At 37.5% G+C, this 21,787-nt stretch overlaps 1 protein-coding gene across 1 annotated transcript in view; it reads left to right on the forward strand.

Moving 5' to 3' along the window:
• The window catches only part of eipr1 (EARP complex and GARP complex interacting protein 1), a 46,652-nt gene that overhangs the window by 3,393 nt on the left and 21,472 nt on the right, over positions 1 to 21,787 (forward strand). Inside the window, exons 3-6 of the mRNA XM_017431712.3 lie at positions 3,442 to 3,574; positions 5,293 to 5,449; positions 14,269 to 14,368; positions 20,613 to 20,749. Of these exons, the coding sequence (XP_017287201.1) occupies positions 3,442 to 3,574; positions 5,293 to 5,449; positions 14,269 to 14,368; positions 20,613 to 20,749 (527 nt within the window). The remainder of the gene's footprint in view (positions 1 to 3,441; positions 3,575 to 5,292; positions 5,450 to 14,268; positions 14,369 to 20,612; positions 20,750 to 21,787) is intronic.

The following is a 21,787-nucleotide window of genomic DNA, read 5'->3' on the forward strand; positions in this document are numbered from 1 at the left end:
TGTTTAAATGTGAGTTCAGTAACATCCAAACCAAATTATAGTTGTGTGAAGGGATCTTGGAAAGTAAGAATTTTGTTGCCCAGTGTAACCACTGTGTTTTGGCTGTGCATATGGCAATAAACTGCTTGAATCTTGAATCCAAACAGCCTGTCATACTTTGTGCTACAGTTTCATAAAGGCTTGTATGCAGTACTCATGACTTCTCAAGGTGTTACCCATGGAAGGTCACTGTCATGGTGTTTTGGTTAATTTTTGACAAAAATACACTGTTATCTTCATTAAGTCTGTTTTCATTTAGGAGCATTCATATTTTCCATATTTTAGGGCCAGTAATGCACAATGTAACATGTGTCAACCTTAAGGTTTGATACTCTAGCACAGGGTAAGGCAAAGATTTCATGAGAGGAACACAGTTGATATCCAGTCCAGCTAATACTCTATGAATTGTGAAGGGATTTTTTCCCATCTTGTGTTGTTTTGCAAAAACTCAGGTTGTTAATATTTTTAAAATCTGTTGAATGTCAAAGAGCATTCAGAGCTTTAAAACCTAAAAGCAATCATTATTCACATCCTCGAGGTCATCTTCTTTGAGATGACCCTACAGCTGAATCGTGGGCCCAGTCTGTGCAGTTTGTTTTATTCATGAAGCTCATTTTCTTTTCCACTCTGCATAAGTTTTCTGGCTAACACTGGTTAGCTCATTTAGGTGAGTTTGAACTCGTATGAAAAATGTTTTTTCAATTGGCATTTCAGCCCTGAAAGCTTCTGCTGTATCCATAAGCCTGCTGGCCTCTCCACCTCCCATTAAGCATAATGCAGGGTGGAAATGTCTCTCTTAAATCGCTGAGCACCTCTCAAATCCCTCAGAGACCAATAGTCGAAAATGACAGATCGGAGGGCGCCTCGGCATGGCATTTAAGGCTGCTAACGAGATAAAGCGCCCAAGCTTGGCACCTCTCACCCGTTCACTACTCCTCCGTCCTGCTTACTGTCATCTGCACAGCTAAAGAGCTTTAGCGGTGAAGCCCATGAAGTGGGGGCCACAAGCCAGCTTGGCTTCATCCCTTTCTCACCCCCTCTTCTTACTGGGCTCCCTCCTCTCCTTCTCCCTGACTTAATTCCTCCCACCACTGGCACATAATTAAAAAGTGCTGGGCTCAGTGCCCAAGTGGCTGAAGGCTATGAGTCACTCCCTAGGCTTGGAAAAACTAAGGATAAATCACCTGAGGAAGGAGGGCTGGAACTTCTCTCCTCTTACACCTGGGTTCATTTGGGGGGACCATATTACCAGGCCCTCCAATTACCCTGTCCCGCAGGCCTGAATTTATTTGTGTCTCACCCCCACCACCATAAAATTATAACTTGGCGTAATAATTTCCTGCTTGATGCAGTCCAATCCAAGGTTAATAGCTGCCTAGCTGACTTTGAGGAGGCTGAAGGATGCTGCCGCTCCAATGCTCATCACCTTCCCTTCTACTCCTCATCCACCTCCTCTTGTTTAGCCTGTAAAAGTAGCACCGGCAGGGGGATTGGAAGTGTCTGGAAGGAGTTATTGTCCAGTGTAACCCTATTAATGGTCCCCCAAGGTGCTGTAAGTGTCTTTCTTATGGGAGAAGCTGCCATTAATTCTCAGATCAAACCTTGAGACCCTCACTGTTTTACTGCATTTTGGGCCCTGAACTGCATTCAATCGAGGGCCCAAACAGAATAGATTTGCATCTAATGAAAATAGCCCAATAAAGAGGCATTCCCATTAACAACTTAGAAATAAAACTTTAGTTTGTTTGTTGAACTTGCGATCTTTAAAATCTTCACTTCTTCATCTTCACAGAGTTTCCTTCGGTCAAGGAAACTCCTGGTCCAGGAGACCTGATAGTATATCTGGTGTGTTGAAGATCAGAAGATCACATGTGGATGCTAAAAATGTTCTTGGTTTCATGAAGTTTGATTTGATGTGTAGCTGGTGAAAGCTGATTTTTATATCTTACAAGTTAGAGTCCAAATTTAACCTCTGAACAAATGGTTAACTGAATGCATAGACACTTAGGTGATATTTTGGAATTTAAGGAGTTTTACAATTGTATGTAAATTCATAATTCCATTGAAGGCATGACAGATGTAATGAAGACTGGTAGATGTCAGTTGGATCCTTCAGAGTGGTCTGAATGGATCCATTCACTAGGAACTGTGTTTGAGAATATATTTATTATGGTGCCTCACAAAGGCTCTTATTATCTGAAATGGAATCTGGCTTTCCTTAAAAATAATTAAGATCTGGGGTCAGTTGCCTTCAATTTGTGCATTGACATGAAGTCCAAAAACAAAAAAACAAGGACCGTGTTGTTATGACTCAAATTGTACTAATCAAAGTCAGACCATCATACCCAGTTTCTGTGACCAAAAGTAAATTTACTCCTACAAATATACATTTAATATAATTTATCTCAGTTTTATTACACATGCTTCACGATTCCAGTTCTAAACTTTGAACTGTGTCACTATCATGAAAATAATTGTCCATTAAAGCAGCCTTGTTAAGCATTAACCTCTTAACTGTGCTTGTGAATGTGTTGTCTGGACTAGTCTTTAACTTATTGCAGAACAAACAGTACAATAATGAAGTTGTATAGTGCTATAATAATTATTTAATGTACAGATTTGGTGTCTTTTGAACAAAACAAACAAAAAATGACATTAGACACTTTGACTTAAGCCAATTATTAATTTTTAATTGTCTCATTCAATCCACTGTTAGTGTGACACTTAGCCTCCACTCATTTCACAAATACCGTTCACAAATTAAAAGAAACCCTTGCCTTTCAGTTTGTGAATGTCCAAGCAGAGTTGAAGGTTAAGACATGAAAAAAACAAAGAAAAAGGAACATTAGCTGAGTAGCTATGTCATGATTCTCTGGTGGCATTTTGAAGGATGTACTGGGAGACCAATGATTGTGAGTTGGTCAGTAGACACTTTGATCAACGTCCTGAACAACTCTTTAGATAAATCCATCAAATCTAAGCTTTCATCTTTTCTTGAGGTTTGCAAGAAATGTTTAAAGTAATCATTTGTTTATAAAAAAACTAACAAACAAAAAAAACTGATGAGCATTTCTCACATTCCTTTTTGTTATACCTTCTAACATCCACAGCTTATCCATCTATGATACGTGTGCATCAATGACAGGAATCCAACTTGACTTCTAAAAGTGTCTTAATTGCAGATTTATAGGTTGATCAAGCAGAAAATGTTAATTTGTGTGAAGTTAATAGGAAAAGAAATACTGTCATAATAAAAAAAACAGGACTTTCTTCTTTTGGGGGTAATCAGAGGAATGAATGGAGCTTTGAACTGCCGCTGATGTGAATGCATGGAGGTGCACTTGATGTTTTCTAGCTACTCCCTCAACACATCTCTCCTCTCTGTCTCTGCTTTTCTTTCAGATCCACATCATTGACTTTGATGATGAGAATAACATCATTAATAAGAATGTCCTTCTGCACCAAGCTGGGGAGATATGGCACATTGCTGCTAGTCCTGCAGATAAAGCTGTTCTCTCCACCTGCTATAACAAGAGTAAGTTTCACTGTTTCCTTCTGCCTTTGGCTCAGTTCACTGTCTTTTTATGTTTCCGTCTTCTGTTACTCTTTTACATTTACTTCATCCTCTTTTTCTTTTTTGTTTATCCCATATCTTATGAGTGCGGTGATCTTTAATGACTGGTCTGTAATAACCAGGCAATCCTTTCAGGTTTAATAGTAGCAGCTGTGTAAGAAGTCATGTTCAGACACTGATCAATATCAATACTAATGTGTGAACATGATGACCCACAAGAAGGATAATGGCTGGGGCTGCAGAGGCACTATGCAACAGGAATATTTTCAACAAAGGCTTTGCACACACTTCTGGTTTGCTGTACTGTAATTATACAAAACTGGTGCAACTTAAAAGCTTCTATAGGGGCATTCCTAGACCAGAATAACTGTTTTGACCAAAACCTAAGTCTTATGATACTAGTGCTGTTAAGGTTTGGTTAATAGAAGATAAACTGTGGTCCATTTTATGTTCTTTGTTTGTTTGTTTGTTTAGCTTTAACACAGTTTTGTTTTAGTCATTTCTTCCTGCTACTCAATTTATTTAAAACATGTTGTTAGCATATTATTCTAAACATACATATTTAAAAAAAAATCATCAAATTTATTGGTTTTAGATTGAGTATAAGTTTCGAATAATGTTCAAATCATAGCTTTTTTTGTTGTTTTTTCCTCTATTTTTATGACATTTTTGAAAATGGGGACTTTTTTTTAGCTTTGGCAAGAAATATGTTATTTATTCAAATGCGCAGAAGTGTGATACTGATATAGTTTTGTCATCAGTAATTACTGTAAAAAAACACTATGTCAAGAACCCTCATTTTTTTAAGAATTATATTTTTAGATAGAACCAGAATAGCTGGCATTTACAACCTGTGCATGTATAGATGTTGCATGTCTGAATCTGTATCACATTGGTGAAGACAGCCATGTCAAAAGGAATATGGGGTAAAGAAAAAAGATTGAACATGGGGTAGTTACCTCTGGGACAGAGTGTCGTCTTTCACTGTGTGTCAGCTGAGTTCTGTATGGTTGAACTCACAGCATGACAGCAGCTCTGGACAGCCCACCATGCACTGCTGCACACACCACCTACTCGTACAAGAATATATTTAATCCACAAAAAGTATTTAATCACATATGAGTCTAACTGTACCATTTCCATACTGCCTTTTTGTGGCACTGCAACACGAGAGAAGTCCTTTCTTCATGATGATTGCTTGGCCACTTACTAAAACCATTCAAGAGCCTGTGGATCTGCCACGTGTTTCTTTTTAATTTGACAAATAGACCTAACGCCAGTGTTTCTTTGCCCAAGAGCCGCCTACACACTGTCAATAACTACACCAAAAGAAATTAGGCTGTTTCGCTCTCTGTCTCTCCTTGTGATTGGTTATACACTACAGTTTCAAACTTATATTCCAATTACTGCACCAGTTCTGCATTTACTCCTCTGCTTCCAATTAGCAGCTCCAGCTCTGGGGTGGACGTGCCAAAATGACTCATTTAGGATGTCGATTAGGAGGAAAGTGCATGCGCGTCACCACACATTAGCTACTGTCCGACATAGACCGACTCACTGAGGTGTGCTTCCATCTCTCCAGGGGACAATGCACTGACTTACACTTGTTTCCCAGAAACTTCTTCAAAGTCTCAGTCTTGATTACCCTGACTTAAAATCTCTCTGTTGTTTTTATTCAGCCAGTGACAGCAGGGTGGTGTCTTGTGCCGCAGTATGGCGGATGCCCTCTGACTGGGAGTCGGGAAGCCATGAGTCACCTGACGACTCCGCCCACAACCCTCAAACCCTGGAACTGCTCTGTCACCTAGACGACAGCTCCCACGGAAACGCTGCCTGGTAGGTGTTGCCGGGGAACTGTTGCCATCATAGAGCTACCTCTTCAAATGAAATTGTTCTTCTTCTGGTCTGTAAAGTATTTGGCTCCTTTATACGCTGGGGTATTAATAATATCATTGCAAGCTGCAAGATGCCTGATAACATACCATTCCCATGATAATGCTGTCACTATTATAAAGATAATCTCTCCTATCTTTATTCAGTGTTTCAGTCGCTTTATCAGAGTATGACTTATAATTTCTTGATTGTCAAAATAAATTAGTCCCTGACAGCTCAGACAGTCAGTCCAGCAAAGTATTAGAAAACACTGTTTGATTCTTAAATACTTACATTTTCCATGTCTGCAATTTCGCTAGGGATAGTTACTGATCTCTCTTTTAGGCAAAGATATTGTAACAAGTCACGGCTAGTAATATAATATTATATATATATATATATATATATATATATATATATATATATATATATATTTCAACTCAAAGATCTAAGACTTTTTCAATGTACACAGTAAACCTGTGTTAGTGAGCACTTCTCCTTTGCTGAGATAATCCATCCTCCTCACAGGTATGGCATATTATTGCACATCTTGGAGGTGAAGATGCTAGATGTGGAGGTCCTGGGCTGCTGTGGTCAGTTGGATGTACTGCCAAATTCTCTGAAACACCTTTTTGAGTTGGTTTATGGTAGAAAAATGAACATTCAATTCATGGGCCACAGCTCTGGTGGACATTCCTGCAGTCAGCATGCCAATGGCATGCTCCCTCAAAACATGTGACCTCTGTGGCTTTGTGCTGTGGGATAAAACTGCACATTTTAGAATGGCCTTTTATTGTGGCCAGCCTAAGGTTGGCCACAATAGATTTGGATATAATGACTTATTGAAATAATTATGTTCATATTTATGACCTTAAACAGTTATAAAAACAAAACAATTGTCACAATTTATTGTGCCGCATTGCATCTTTTAAGAATCCTTTTCTTTTTTTTTTCTGTGACCAGTAGCACACCCTTTCTTTACAGTGGTGCTCTTTTGCCATTAAAGCTCAAATTCACTTTGCCAAGCCGTGTAGATGTTCAGATGAGCTTGAGTCAAACTGCAAACCGTAACAGAGAAGGTTTATGAGAAAGAGCTTGATTTAAAAGTTTATAAAGTTCTGGTTAATATTTATTAGTTAACTGACCAAAACAATTTTAACAGCTAAATTGAGAATGGTAGGTAAAATTATTAACTAAACCATCATTAGATTAATCAATAAACACCAAAACTAATTAATAGATGCAGTCCTAATTGGATGGTCTGCAAGAAAAAGGTGCTATGTAGGAGCTAGATTTACAGTCCCACTTGGTGACAGATGGACATGTTTTAGTTCTACAGAAAGTGAACCAGCCCACACACTCCATTATACTCCGAAACAAGTCTCCTCTACATCTCTTCTCTTTGTGTGTGCGTTATTATTTTTCTCTGGATCGGACTATTGACTGGCCCACATCTCAGATTTTAGTCACGGCTCGATCCTTTTGTCTTACAGTCAGAGCTCCTCGCCATAACTCACTGCCTATGAGAATGAAAATCGATGGTCATTCCCCCTTTTACTCCGCTGTTCGTCGTCTGCCTCATGGTTGCTATCATTTTTAGACGCACCAATCAGTTAGCGTACTGTAGCAAGTGTCTGCGAGGTAGAGATAAAGATGGGAGGGAGTGGGGGAAGGAAAGATGCAAAGAAGGGAGAGAAGATTTCTTTATTTTTTTCTTTATTTTGTGGCATCCTGTTTTGTTCTTACCCCATTTAAGTGCCTGTTTTGGGTTTAAGATTTTTTTTTTTTAATGTAAAGAGTATTTTTAGAAGATTCTAGTTATGGTGAGGATGATGGCAGTGCGTTAAATATGTGTGTGTTTGTGTGTTGAAGGCCAGGTTAAGCAAGGCTGCTAGGTAAAGATTGATGGTAGTGGGCGCCACCATCTCAGCACCCTAAGAGCTGTAACCCTCACAAGGGCACCACGCTGTGCACATACAGTATATATTGTGTGTTTTTGTGTTGTTGGACTGTGAATTCGATGCTGTGAAGCCTGCCCCCAATGCTGTGCACTATTGGCTTCCTGAGATGGATGGCTTTGGTCTACTGCCCGCCTCCCCCATCTCTCTACAGCACACACACACACACACACACACACACACTTATCCTCACTCGTTGTGATAATACTGGCAGCTTGCACCAGTCTGTGCATGTTTGTATGTGAGTAAAAGGACAAAGAGTTGGTATTCTTATTTTATTTTATTTATTTTTTTGTTTTGTGTGCATGTTTGTCCACCTGCTCCATGCATGTTTGGATCCACTGTAGCGTGTCTGCCTATTTTGCTCACATGTGTGTTTTCTGGTTGCTGGTGTCTCTACTCCCACCAACAATAACACTTTCTCCTTCCTCAAAATCCCCTCATTGTTTGGGTGGGCAAACATTTGAGCCTCTGCCCTGTTGTGAAGCGTGCTCTGAATGAAAATGCCAAGAAAATACACCCCAAAAGAGTGGCCAAACAAAGCTTAAGAAAAATCATGTTTTTGTGTGCTTATGTGTGCTCCATGGCAGTTTTTTTTCCCCTTCTTAGTCTTCCTCCTGCATTTACTTTCGATTGAGAGCTTTGCCAGTTGAGTGAATCGATTCCCGTGGAGCGGTTTGAGCCAATCGCACCTCTAGGAGGGAAAATGCAATAGGAAACAAGGTTGATTTTCTAAAGGTGATAGAAGGTTTTTATGGCATGATTGTGTGTGTTTGAGTGTAGATGCAGTCATGTTATATTGTATGATCAGTTTAAATGAAATGTTTGAGCCTTTCACTTAAATTCCTGTGTATCCACGCTTTACATTGAGCCTCTTTTATCTTTGTTGTGCAAAAACATCTCCACATTTTGTCTGTGTGTGTGTCTTGTTGCGCAAACCTGTGCATGACAGAGTGTAGGCTGGTTTATTGTGATAACTAAGCATTGTTTTCAGTGTGAATGTTCCTAAATTTCCCAGCTCCTGCATCACAGATTATGAGCCCGCTGTGCATAAGTGTGTATCACCATGGTGGAAGCATTGATCAGAAGTTTGTGATCTTTTTTTTTCCTCCTCCTGCCAGCAAATAGAGGTCAGAAAATAATCTTGGTGCAGTTGAGGTTAGTGATAGGTTCATTACGGAAAAATTTGAGGTTATTAAAACTTCTGCCCATCATTTCTAATCTCACAGCAGCAGCCAAGATATTAAAGTATTTTATCTAAGTTACCTTAGTGCAGAATTATCATATAAAGTCAAATCCTTTAAAGTATGTTAATTAAACCTGAACCACAGTGTTTTGTAAAAAAAAAAAAAAAAAAAAAGACTAAATTAACTAAGATAGTTCCCAGTGTCAGATGACTTTGGTTAGATGGATTGAAGAAAATATTTTTCTACATTTATATAAATAAATGGTAAAATAGTTGATGTATGCTGTACATTTTTTCAGTCAGGTGTGGCATTGACTTCTTTGAGCTCGAAGTGAATTGCGGTCAGATGAATTGGTATTCCAGATAAATTTCAAATGGACACCGTGTGCTCCAGACCAAAGACAAAATGAACCATTCAGAGTTTTTGGCAACAAATCTGAAAGTCAAGCTCTGTCTCTTTAGCAAAGCTCTTTTCCACTTCTGTGATGACAGCATTGTTACAGAAAAGTACGGACACCTGTAGATGTGAGAAATTACCTTCAGATTAATTGAAATTGGATTCTTTTAAGTGCATAAACAATGACAATGTGGAGTATTTTTCAAATATTTACAAAAGGAAAAAACAAATCTTTTCATTATTTATGCTATTATTAAAAATATTCAACCCTGATGGAAAAAAGTCTTGTTTTCTTAATTATAGTTTTAGAAAATATAATAACATTACAACAATGTACACATTTTTGTGTCTCGACTTAACCTTTGTTTAAAGTGAATTAAAATAATCTGATATCTGATAATCTTCAAACTCTTATCTTATAATTTAGGATCGGTTTTCAGAACTCACTCAACATACTACACATAATTATAGCTAAAAGTTATGGAAATTAGACTCGTAATTTAATACTCATATCATGTCTACAAACTTGATGCATCTTTGCAAAAATTATCCTCCTTTTGAAACTGAAATTGGATCTCACGAAATTCAGCTCACAGATAAATGTGACTCTGTGAGTGTGTTCGTTGGGAACATGCTCTTGCCGTCACTGTGTTCTGGCTAAATCATATCCGAAAGAAGCAAAGGCACACACAGATGCACCCAATATGTTTGTGTAGGCTTTATATAGGATGGACTGGGATTAAACTCATATGCATGCAAAGCACAGCATAGAAGGGGGACAATCCTGAGTGTGAGAGATTTGTATGGTGAGACAAAGAAGGGGAAAAGTGAATCCCTGTCCCTGACTTAGATATATGGTGCTGTAAAACCCCCACAGCTCTCCTTGACAGTATTTACATACTGCTCCAGATGCCAGCTTGTTGCAGAGCTCAAGGTCAAATGCACATAACTTAGTGTTTAATAAAAAAGAGAGGCAGTACAAGTCGCTGCACACCAATAATCTCTGACTTTTTGTGTATCACATGATACCGTAGGGAGGTATACAATGTATAAGTCCCATAGTGATGAGCACCGTTTAATTGGTTCTATGGTGTACTAATAAATATGTATTTGGGTGTGGGTTAAAGAGGAGTGATCTATCATGCTATTTCCACTTCGAAAGTTTGTGCACTGTGGTTTCCATCGTCTGTTTGCATATGGACTCATATTATTCACATGCTGTTTAGTTTTGTTTCAGGGCTGGATTTTAGAATGACCCAAGTGTTGGGTTATTAGTGGTTTGACTCAGAACTAAAGGCCTAAAAAATTATGTGTATGGTAGTGGTTCCTTGAAGCAGCATAGATTTGATCAAGTAGTAGTTTGAATGCTCTAGGCATGTTTTAAAAAAAAAAAAGTATAACCCTCTGATGTGCTTCACTGTGTAAACCTCTATTGGAGCCTTGGACTTTTTGTATTAGTATTCTAACAATGAGAGTTCTTTGCTTATAAATTCCTTTACTTTCAGCAATACTCCTCACAGAAATATCCAAAAATGAGAGCATGGATTTATAAACAAAAGGAGAAAACATACTTTTTGGCGTACCAACTTATTAAAAAGAAAACAACAACATTAAATAAAGAAATAACCAGTTGTCTGATAAAGTCTTTGACCCAAGATATTTGATGGCCTAAAAATCTTAAATGTCTCCCTTATGGTTGAGTTTCATTTGCTTCTCACCTTTTGTATTTTAAAGAGGGTTATGCTCAATCCCTAGGAGCTTGTAATATAGGTGGTTTACTGTTAGTGTGACCTATATATTGTCTAGACAAAGTAATTGGCATAAGTAGTACAAATTGCCTGTTTGATTTCTGCAAATCTGTCCTGGTAACGTATTTGAGATCACCGGCGGCTGCCTTGTGTATCCAGCCACTGCTATGCTGTGACTCATAATTCTCCCAGTTTGATCCTATTCAGAACGGATGTACTCAAAACATATCAAACATTTTTACTAGCTATTGGTTTGATATAACCTGAGAAAACAAACACTGCAAAATGCTGTGTGATAACTTTCACAGGTCTATGTCAAAGAACAGAAGTTGTGAAATACAGGGTACATTGAGCTCTATCAGGGGACCAGTCAGGTACCATCATTGTAAAAGTGATGATCGCAGTAAGCTATCCAACAAGGTTGACATAAGTCCTGGTGGACACAGTGGATCTGAAGAGATGTGCATTTAGCAGCCACCATGTTTGAAATAACAAGGGCATCGATTAAGAAAAGCTGTGACATTTGTGTTTGCTCAAATAACAATGAATTTATTTTAGGTTTGAGTTGTTTTCACTGGCAAACCTTTTAAATAATTGTTTTTACCTGCACTAAAATTCCTCCCTGATTTTCCAACCTGAGATCATGTTTACTACTGTCTGAAGAAGGGAAGATACTGACTACTTGTGTGTTCACTAAAAAAAAAACAATCTCTTCCACTTGATCTTGAAACTGTGACTCATCTTTATATACACTATATGACCTTAATAAGTCCTATCTAACTAGTTAATGTGATCGCTTTTATATTTGGAACAGATGAAACCATGGATGTCTAAATCTTTATTTTAGGCACTGTTCTTAAGAGCCTATTTTAACAATAAAATGACTTTAAAAGGGATCTTTTAAGATGTGTTTTGAAAAATGTATAGGAATCTATGCATTTTTAGTTTTCAGAAAATAATTTGAAGTCAGTGTGATGCAGTTCTAAAGGAGAAAAAGTTTGTGTGCTGTGCTTTGTGTGTTGATGCTGGTGTTTTTGCATCCCGAGTCCATGACTGCTTGCTCCTCAGGAGGGCAGTAAAAGCCGTCCCTCAGCAGCCTTGAATTTACAGCTCTAATAAACACTGCTCCTTTGCCCCTCTTCTACCTCCTTCAGTCCCTCCCCCGCTCTGCTTTGCCTTCTCTAATGGCACTATGCATATTTGAAACCTGAATTTAATCCAAAAGCAAACTTCAGCTTTGTCTTACCTCCTTTCCTCTGTCATTTCTTTTATCTCTCTCAAACACGCTCACCTTCTCTAACATTTGCGCTCTCTCATATGTTGGCATTGTTGCTGCTGCTTCATTTTGACAAATGAGTCCAAGAAAATGGAGTGTCTAATTGATGAACTCCTTTAATAAATTGCATCATTTAGTAAACCTCTAATGACAGCAGTTTAATAACAGACATCCAAACCTGAAGCGACGCCACATCTCCAGCTCTTTTGACCCAAATTAAGTGCAGTTTTTCTTCTTCTTTCTCAAAAAAAAAGTCATTTTAAAACAAAACCTTTTAACAAGCAAATTTTGAGGCCAAAGGTATATTTAGCTAATTGCAAGATCTCTGACTTCGCTGACATGTGGCAGGATTCAGAAGTAAAAGAACTGCTTTTTATTTTAGATCATGCGTCTTTCTTACCAGTGTTTCTGTCTTTACATAGCTGCTGAATCCATCCAAACTAAAAGAAATGCTCAAATGTATGCAAGTGATCTAGTCAACACCGAGGGAGCAATGAAAAACACTAAGAGCAGCCCCGTGCACATAATACATACTTTAAGTAGAGCGCAGCGAAGACTCACAGCTCCAAGAGGCATGCAATAAAGAATCAATACTCTGCAGACGGCTGTATGCAGGGAGCGATCAAAGTAAAGTATGCAGTAAAAGCTATTTTTTAGCAGCAGTGAGGCAACCATGTGTTTTACTCTTGTGAAGCTAGATTGACAGAATTGGGCTGCAGGATTTGCCAATAAGTACTTTGTGCCAACCATGCATAGCTTAGTTATATGTTATTGTCACTTTTATTGGCAATTAATATTTATTTCTGCAGTGTAATTAGTGGAGTCTGCAGGTATCAAGTGACATGACTAACTGCACACACACACACAACCATTAACACAAACCTGCTCAAGATGTTCTTGATACACGGGTCAGGAAAAAATAGGCTTAAAGTAAAACTTGTGAATATTTTTGGAATCATACAAAACTGTAACTTTAGAAATTTGTTTTAGACAAGCTAGTAGCACTTTACCATCAATCAGAAAGCGTCAGGAAAGTTGCTTAATTAAAAAAAGTGATACTTAAATGTATATTCAGTTTTGTTTTTTGTTCTTTTCATTCAGGTTAAACCCAGGCTAATTAATGTTTTGTCTTGCCATCTTCATTCTACTTGGTAACATTCTTTGTTTGTTGTAGTTTTACAGTTTCTTCTCAAAATGTTGTGAAATTGGGTATATCAAGTGATACAGCATTTCAGATTTTAACTTGACCTACAGCCCAAAAATGAACGAGCTCCAAAGTCAGATTTCCAGAGTTTTGCATATAAAATATAACTTCTCCATTCAGCTGTTCATTGTACAAAACGTTACCTCATATAGAGGAGGGAAACTTGGGCTAAAATTACCTTGTGCCAAATTCTTTAACATTAAACAGGTTATCTGCACCTTTACAACATATTACCAACACTTTTACAATTTGAGATTTCCTAATTTTATAGACTATTACCTAGTACTTTTTAAATTTTGCCTTATTGTTATTATGTGTATTGTATTCTTTTCATGTGCACTTAATAGAGGTTACCCGATTTTGTGTTGACAATAAAGACCTTTTGATTCTAAAGTGTTGTTTTTAGGTCTAAAATGTCTGAAACCCATGAATTTAAACACAATAGCCAGACTTTACTGGAATCTTAAACAACACGTTCCCAAAGGTGATATTAGTTAGTCCTTTATTATGGTGTTGTTTTATTTTCTTGAGCTGCTGTTCCCAGTGTATATAGCAGTTGTCCTCCATTTGGGAGCCCAGTGGGTGATTTCGCTCGAATCTTCTAATCCACGTCTTGAACAATACACTGAATTCCATATTGTTATTATGTGTGAATAAGTAAATTTGCCCTTCATTGTAAATCACTTTAAACTGTCAATAAAACTACAAAAACATTTAATAAATGCAGTTCATTTGCTCTTTATTTCGAAGAGCTTGGTTGTTAAGTGTGTATTTTGAAAATTTATACAAATAATCTGGGTATTGTGTATGTTACATACACATGCAAACATTTTCAGACCGAACCTTTAAAAAATAAGAAGCCGATTTAATGTTTTACTCATGTAAGATTTTCCAGGTTTTAAGTGTGGATTACATGTAAATTTGACCAACTCATGAGTTCTCGTTGACCATGACTCCAGTTTCATGTTTTTGTTTGTGTTTATGTGCTACATGTGTGTCTTTGTGCATTTACAGTGTGCTGTGGGAGCCCATGGGGGATGGCAAGCGTGTGATTTCATTGGCTGATAATCATGCACTGCTTTGGGACCTGCAGGAGAGCTCCACACAAGCCACGGTAAGACTCACACCATGCAGACACACACCATATAGTACTATAGCTAGCTCTGTTTTGATAACCACCGTTTTGTCTTGGTGTTATCAGATACATTCAGTCTCCCTCTGAGACAACAGCTCTGACCATTATTTTGTTCTATACACTCACATTCACACAAACTACTGTATTTGGCTGGATCTAAGTTGGATCTCATTTCATGTTATTCAGGTCAGTTCTGTCCCACATTTGTACACAATGATATTAATAGGCAAGTCAGAAGTTATTCCATCTCTGCACAGATTCATTCAAGTGGTGGTGTTTTGGTAATACATGAGCAACACATAAACTAATGTCACTTAAGAAAGATAAACACTTTTTGAAATTCAAGTTGGAATTCTAAATTGTTTGTAATGTATAATTTCCTACTATGCTGCCTTAGGTTATCTTTTTCCCAATAATGAATTTTTTACAGTTTTATTCAAAAATGTTTGCAATCAACATACAAGTGTTATGAGATGATCTGCAACCATAATGTGCTTTTTTACATGGAACACCTGCTGGTGTTAAATTAATTTGAACTAGAAGCAGTTCAGATGCTAGATAGCAATGTGTCTGATGGTCCTAGAGTGGGAGCATTTCCCACCTGACAGTGTCCTATTAAAACGTCAAAAATCAATAAGTTTATTTCTATTTATAATTACCATTATTGCTATAGTAATGATCATCCATACTTGTATCGTAATAACCCATTGAAAACTAAAGCAAAATTTTAACTTAAAGCCCTTCATGTGTTTAATGTGCAGGATTTTTTGGGTCTTCCCCATTTCTGTTGAATTGTAAGGCACAAGGAATATTAGGCAAATGAAGTCAGATAAAGTGTAAAAAGTAATATTTTATTCAGGAGTGTTGGGACTGCATCACTAACTACACAGAAACACTCAGAACATCAAATACAGAAGGTGCACTTCAACTGCTAAGGTGTTTCAACTATTTTACACGCTCCAGTGTGTTGTTAGTCTTTTATTTGTGATTGAACATATAAATGTTGTGAAACCGTCAGATTAACATTTCTATGCTAAATTCTTCTGGCTGTAGTAATTGTGTAAAATACTTGGGTTCATACCTGTAACCTAGTTAACCTTTTTTTCACCCTTATCTGAAAACTTTAGGCTCTAATAAAACAATGATGATAATGGTCAAATTGAAGGCAATAGACTTTATGAATAAAAATGTTAGCTGGAATTAGAAGGGGGACAAACTCAAAATGTTGACCAATGTTGCCTCTAGCTTGCAGAAACACACGTTAATGATTTTTAATACACAAGAAAAAAAACATGTAAGTAAATTGAGTGTAAATACTTGTGGTCAATTTGCTTGTGGTTGTGTCCTTCGTAATGCAAGGTGAAGAGGCTCTTCACTGTAAATTCACTGTCTCCAACTTGCCAGCTTTGCACTTAAAAGGGCCATTATGTGTATTCAAAGCCTCAAAATAATGGACTGTGCCATGTGTGAATGTATTAGAGGAAGAAGTAATAGAGTAGTGTTGTGTCAGCTGAGGTTTTTAGGAGAAATCAAATGTGATGAGGAGTGAAAAGAACATGTCATTAGTAGTTTATGTAGTTTCATATAAAGAGTAGCAAGGTCACATGCAGTTGCAAGTATACGTGTTTGTCTGTGATCATAAATGTCCATTTGGGTTCATTTCAATGAGCTGGCTCTTCACAATGTGCAGTTTAGAGCAATGCAGATCTAATACCTCTTTACTTTCTGTCTCTTGTTATGTCAGTGTGTACTGAGGCTACCTACAGGTGTGTGTGTGTGTGTGTGTGTGTGTGTTTTATCACAAACAGCTCTAAGGGCTACAACAACTGCATGACAGGTGACCAACTGTTAGAGTACCTATGTCACTTCCGTACATGGCATTCATTAGCAGTCTCAACATTGAAAAATGTCATTATTGGAGCTGCATGTTTGTTTGTGACAAGGGTATAATGATCACAGCAGAGCTGGACAGAAAATATGTTTTAGAACACACTGTGTTGATCCTGAAGTGACAAGAAGAAGAAGAAGAGCTAACCAACTGAACTGTGACAGACAAGTCTATGAATTTTACAGTAATGTGTAAAAGAAAGAAATGTTGAATATTAACATTAAACTGAGAAGTATGCTTCATTTTTAAATTGTATTTCTTTGTAATTTATCTATCTGCAGAAATAAAGAATACATCAGAGAAAACTTAAAATAGATAAGATAAAGATGACAAGATAGAGATAAATATAATCTGTAGTCCCATAAAGAAATTTGTTTAAAGGCTGCAGTGTCATTCTACACATTTACAGCAAAAACAAACAAATTAACAAGCGCATGACAACTTGTTAAACATTCTCCAGAGAGATGTCCGTACTTTTAGTTTAGACTTTGGCTGCCCAGATGGGCTTTTATGCCATACCTTCACAGCATAACAAGCTGCACTCTTTAAAATATTGTAATAAAGTAAAAAATAAACAATAAAACCTATAGTTCTACCCACAACATTGAATCTAAGTGTTCCTAAAATGGTTCTAAATGTGAACCAGCTCAAGTTCATCTGAGCTCAGTGAAAGAACCAGTAGACCACAGAGGTGTGTGGGATGTTAATCAAATTCTGTGAAACAGACACTGGACAGTACAGTCATTATTTCTGCATCGAGGGAGACGGGCATAGATGGACAGTAATGTGCAGGGAAGGAATATGATGAGAAGGAGGAAGAAAGTGGAAGAGAAACAGAGTCGTGCTGATTGCAAAGATGAAGATTAGGAGGAAGGAAGAGTGAGCCAGGATAGGGAATGGGAGTAGGTTTGATGAGGAGAAGGGGAATGTAAAGGAGGAGGAAGAGCTTGGCATTCAAGATGAATTCCTCCAGTGCTGATGAGAATGCTAATCTTCTTACCTCCCTCCCTTCCTCCTTCCGTTTTCATCCCACTCTCCTCTCCCGTTCCCTCAGTCTGTCAGAGGGTGATGTGTTCATCTCAAGTCATGTCCAGCTGAAGCGTGGATGTGTCTCTCTCAAGGGCCTGACCTGGATTAGTGAGTGTGTAAGTTTGCTGTGTGTGTGTGCGTGTGTGCATTTTTAAGAGCAGATTGTGGGTATAAGTGTACCAGCGTGCATTGTTTAAAAGACATCTTTGTGTGTTCATGTGTGTATGCGGGACTCATCAATTAGACCCGCAGGTGGAATTGAGTGAGAACACCTACACACCTTGTCCTGAGCATCTACTCTCACACACAAACTAAAGCGCACACACACTAACACACCAGAGTGCAGAGAAAGCATGAATGCATGGTGATTTGACAGAAAGCTCTGCATTAGAGCCGCTTGCCTCCTAAATGAACGCGTCCCCTAGTGTTGTGTGTACCACCTTGTTAGGGGCCCTAATTTGGTTAGAGCACTAATAAAGCTGGGAGTCAGGGATGCACGAAGCTTGAGCTTTCCTGTTCCACCATTAGTGCATCAAGATCTTGCAGAAGTTGATCGTGAAGTTAACAAAGCTTCTGTTAGCAGAGTCAAGGAAGCCTTAGTGCTCCATAGGATATAGAGACTAAATGCAAATTTAAATTACAGTGTGGGAAAATTATGGCAATTGTATTGCACAGGTGGTTTCATACTTATTTGAATACTATCTGGTATAGATGGTGTTTCTGCAATGAGTTGTCTGCTCCAAACAACTCAAAGCCAATTTGTCTTCTGAATATAAGAGCAATAAGGCACATAGCTATTAATTTACAGTGGTTATATAGCCTAACCATACATATATATCAAAAACTGTCCAAAGTTTTCAGTTGGTCCAATATGGTTTCTTTACTCACTTTACATTTAAAGTGTCTTATGTAAAATGCCTTAAAGTGACAGCAACCAATAGGAACGTGTACACATCTTTACTGCACTACCTTGCTATCATTGTGCGCCAGGCAAGTGAAGTTGAACGTGATTTAAACAGTGCACCATCTGGCCTGTTATCTGGATGGCCTGCTCAGATCTAGTGGTGAAAGCAGCGTATATATACACCATCAGGTAAAAGCAGATAAAAAATATATATTGACAACACCGTTGCTTTTTTTTGTAAAGCTAGATCACATCTAAAATCTGGTAATGATTTAAATGTAATCAAATTGAAGGTTTTAAATTACTGAAATAGGATGACAGACTCGACTGGTAAATCCCTAGATCTTAACACAGGTAGCGCATGCAAGAAAATTCAAGAAACAAGATAAAGACACACATTGAAGGCATTTCCCAACCACAGCTTAGTCACAACATGCCAAGTTCAAAGGTAATTACATATTCTTTGCCTGATTTATTGTTAAAATATACAATCATGGTGTTGCTTAGAATAAAAATACCCACAATATCTGTAATTTTCTGAACTTTTAATGTAATTTAAACATGTCTGTTTAAAAGAAGCTAAACAAACCAAATGTATAGGTATGGCTTCATTCTTGTACAATAGGAAATGGATGTATTTGTTACCAAATCTACATCAGGCTGTTAAAAAAATGAATAGTTGCAGAACTGTCTTCCCTTTATGTTTAGAAACATTTTGAATCGTCTTATAAAACAAAATTCTGCATCTCTACTTTTAAAGTTGACAAAAATTGTTAAAGCCATAAGACATGTTGCTACAAAAGTCAAACAATTTTGGTGTTATACATCGATGTAATTTCTAATAAACTTTGCGCATATACCAAGTATCATCGTTAATATATTTAATTTTTCCTGCTCCTCTACCTGCGCTGTTCTCCCTTCTTTAATCCTCTACTTTTTCCTCCTCTCTGCCTCCCTCCTACTCTGTAGAAATAATGAGAATGTACCAGGGAACTGTGTGGTGATGGACCGATCGATGATCCTTGCTCCAGCAGGCAGAGACGGGAGAGAAAGAGGAATGGGAGGAGAAATGGGAGAAGGAGAAAGATGAGGATAAAAACCTGCAGATAGTCAGGGAGCAGAGAAAAATGGGGCAGCGGGATACTGCTTTTTAGAATTGTTAGATGCATCATAGTTGGAGGGAAAGATAATTTCCAAAGTCAGCCTGCAGCAATAATTGGAATCCTTTTTTAAAGTAACCCAATGAAGTGATTTGCTTTATAAAATCAATCCTTGGAGCATTTTTACTTTGATTAATTCCACCTTTATTGTTCTTGCTAGAAATATGTGTAGCAGCTCAGATAAATATTCATTGACAAGAATGTCAGCTTGTTGGAAAAAGCCTTAAATGTAATGATTTAACATGCCTATTTTGTAGCCAAATGTCCCTTATTTTTTTCATCAAATGACATTTTGTTACTTTAATGTATTTCTTATAAGAAATAAAATGCATCACAATAAATTTAAATTAGTCTGAACCGACTTAAATGGAAAAACTTCCCACAACAATCAGTCTTAAATTTTCCCACCTCTGCTCAATTTGCCCACTGATCTTTTCTAAAGTGAACGATCTGACATATAAAAGTACTTGCAGTTTCTTAAATTATGGCAGTGTAAAAAGGTGCAAACACATCTAATGCTCTGTGCCTTTGATTCAATTTACACGGGTAACAAGCTGTACACTTACAAGCGAAGCTGCTCTAACAGATACACCGCTTGCTTTGGTTTCCAAAGACAAAGATGTAATCTGCCTCAACAATTAGACTTGTTTCCAGTCTTGTTCTTTAAGAGTTTGCCCATCTATTTTTGTTCTGTCTGCAGGCAGTGGATGCCAAAAATAGTCTTACAGGGTAGGGCTGCACAGTACTGTATATCAAAAATTTATCGTCAATGCAGTATCAGTGACTGCAATATCAATATCGCAAAGGACTGCTTGGACTGCAATAAATCATAGGCCATTATATTAAATGTACCAAGCAATTATATTTTGTGTGCTAATAGTATTTTTGGTCAAAACAGACTCCCACTGCCCTTGGTGCCCACATCTGGTTTAGTTGATAGTGATGGCAAAAGATAAAGTGAGAAGTGAGGAAAATGTGAGTTTATCACTGCTAATATTGTCATTTTAAGACAATAATACCACACATGGCAAGTTTTTCTATCTTTGTGCAGCCCTGTTACCGGGTCATATTGTAGTCTTTAGTTATGCATGCAAACTTCTTTTGCTGATTAGTATTATACTGATTGGATGTATTTTTCTGGCAGAATTTTCCCACATGCTTTCAAATGAAACACACATGTATCAGTAATTTGATTTGCTGTATATTCAGAGATGTTAATGAAGGTCTTGTGGTTCTCTTCAGGTATCCAGCACCGCCACCCTGGAGGGTAAAGGTCAGTTGAAGTTTACCTCTGGCAAGTGGAGCCCCCACCACAACTGCAGCCAGCTCGCCACAGCGAATGACACAGCAATACGAGGGTGGGACCTCCGCACTATGAGGTGAGCTCTGTTACCAGAGGCTGGTTTGAAAATTCAATATTCCAATGAATATTAAGATGTGCTTCAGTTTTTGTTTCTTTTTATTATGTATCTAATATTGGGGAAAAAGGTGGACTGTTCTTTTATTGTATTTTTTACAAATGACTCCTCCTGCTTCTCTATATTCATGCCATCTCTGGAAATTTAGGGAGGTATATTCAATTTATTTATTTATTTTTACTTTATCTGTCCACTAAAAATGTTGCCATATCTGAAGCTTAAAAGCAATGTTTATAAGGGAATTAAGGTTATTATTTTTTGACACATTGCCACTCTGTTTTAAAGCATGTTTTTTGTTGAATAGCCAATTTCCACATCTGCTTGGCTTACAGCCTGTTGGATGTTTTAACAAGGTGTGTTTAAATCTGACAGAAGAGAATCATGTAAGTCATGCGAGTTGAACTCTCAGAGCTTAGCAGTTTCAGTGGGTGTTTACACGTCTTTACAAGACATTTCAGTGCTATACATAGAAATATGTGTTTAATTGAACTCATCACGTTGATCTCGTTGAATACCAACTTTCGCTCCAATAATTTAGCACTGCTTATGCTTTTATTCTGCCACTACAAAAGCTGTGCTGTCTGATTTTTCAGTTTCAACTCAACAAACCAAAGATTGAAGCAGTTTATTAATTTTAAAGCTGGAGTTTGGTGTTGATCATAAGTCATTTTTAGTTATGAGTTATCTTAGGTCCTAAATTTACATGTTTTTTTTTTTCAGTTATAAAAATTTATTTTTATAATCTAAACATCATTGCAAATCTTCACAGACAATTTTTTTAATGAAGCAACTTTGTTTTGCAGAAGTAATGCTTTATCATATTTTAGAAGTGCATTATGATAAAAATAAAAAAAATTCCCTTCTCACCCTCCGCGGGTGGTCTTTGTTTCATCCTCTGAGCTCGGGTCCTCTACCAGAGGCCTGGGAGCTTGAGGGTTCTGCGCAGTATCTTGGCTGTGCCTAGAACTGCACATTTCTGGACTGAGATGTCTGATGTTG

This window comes from Kryptolebias marmoratus, linkage group LG10 (assembly GCF_001649575.2).
Source record: "Kryptolebias marmoratus isolate JLee-2015 linkage group LG10, ASM164957v2, whole genome shotgun sequence".
Classification (NCBI taxonomy): Eukaryota; Metazoa; Chordata; class Actinopteri; order Cyprinodontiformes; family Rivulidae; genus Kryptolebias; species Kryptolebias marmoratus.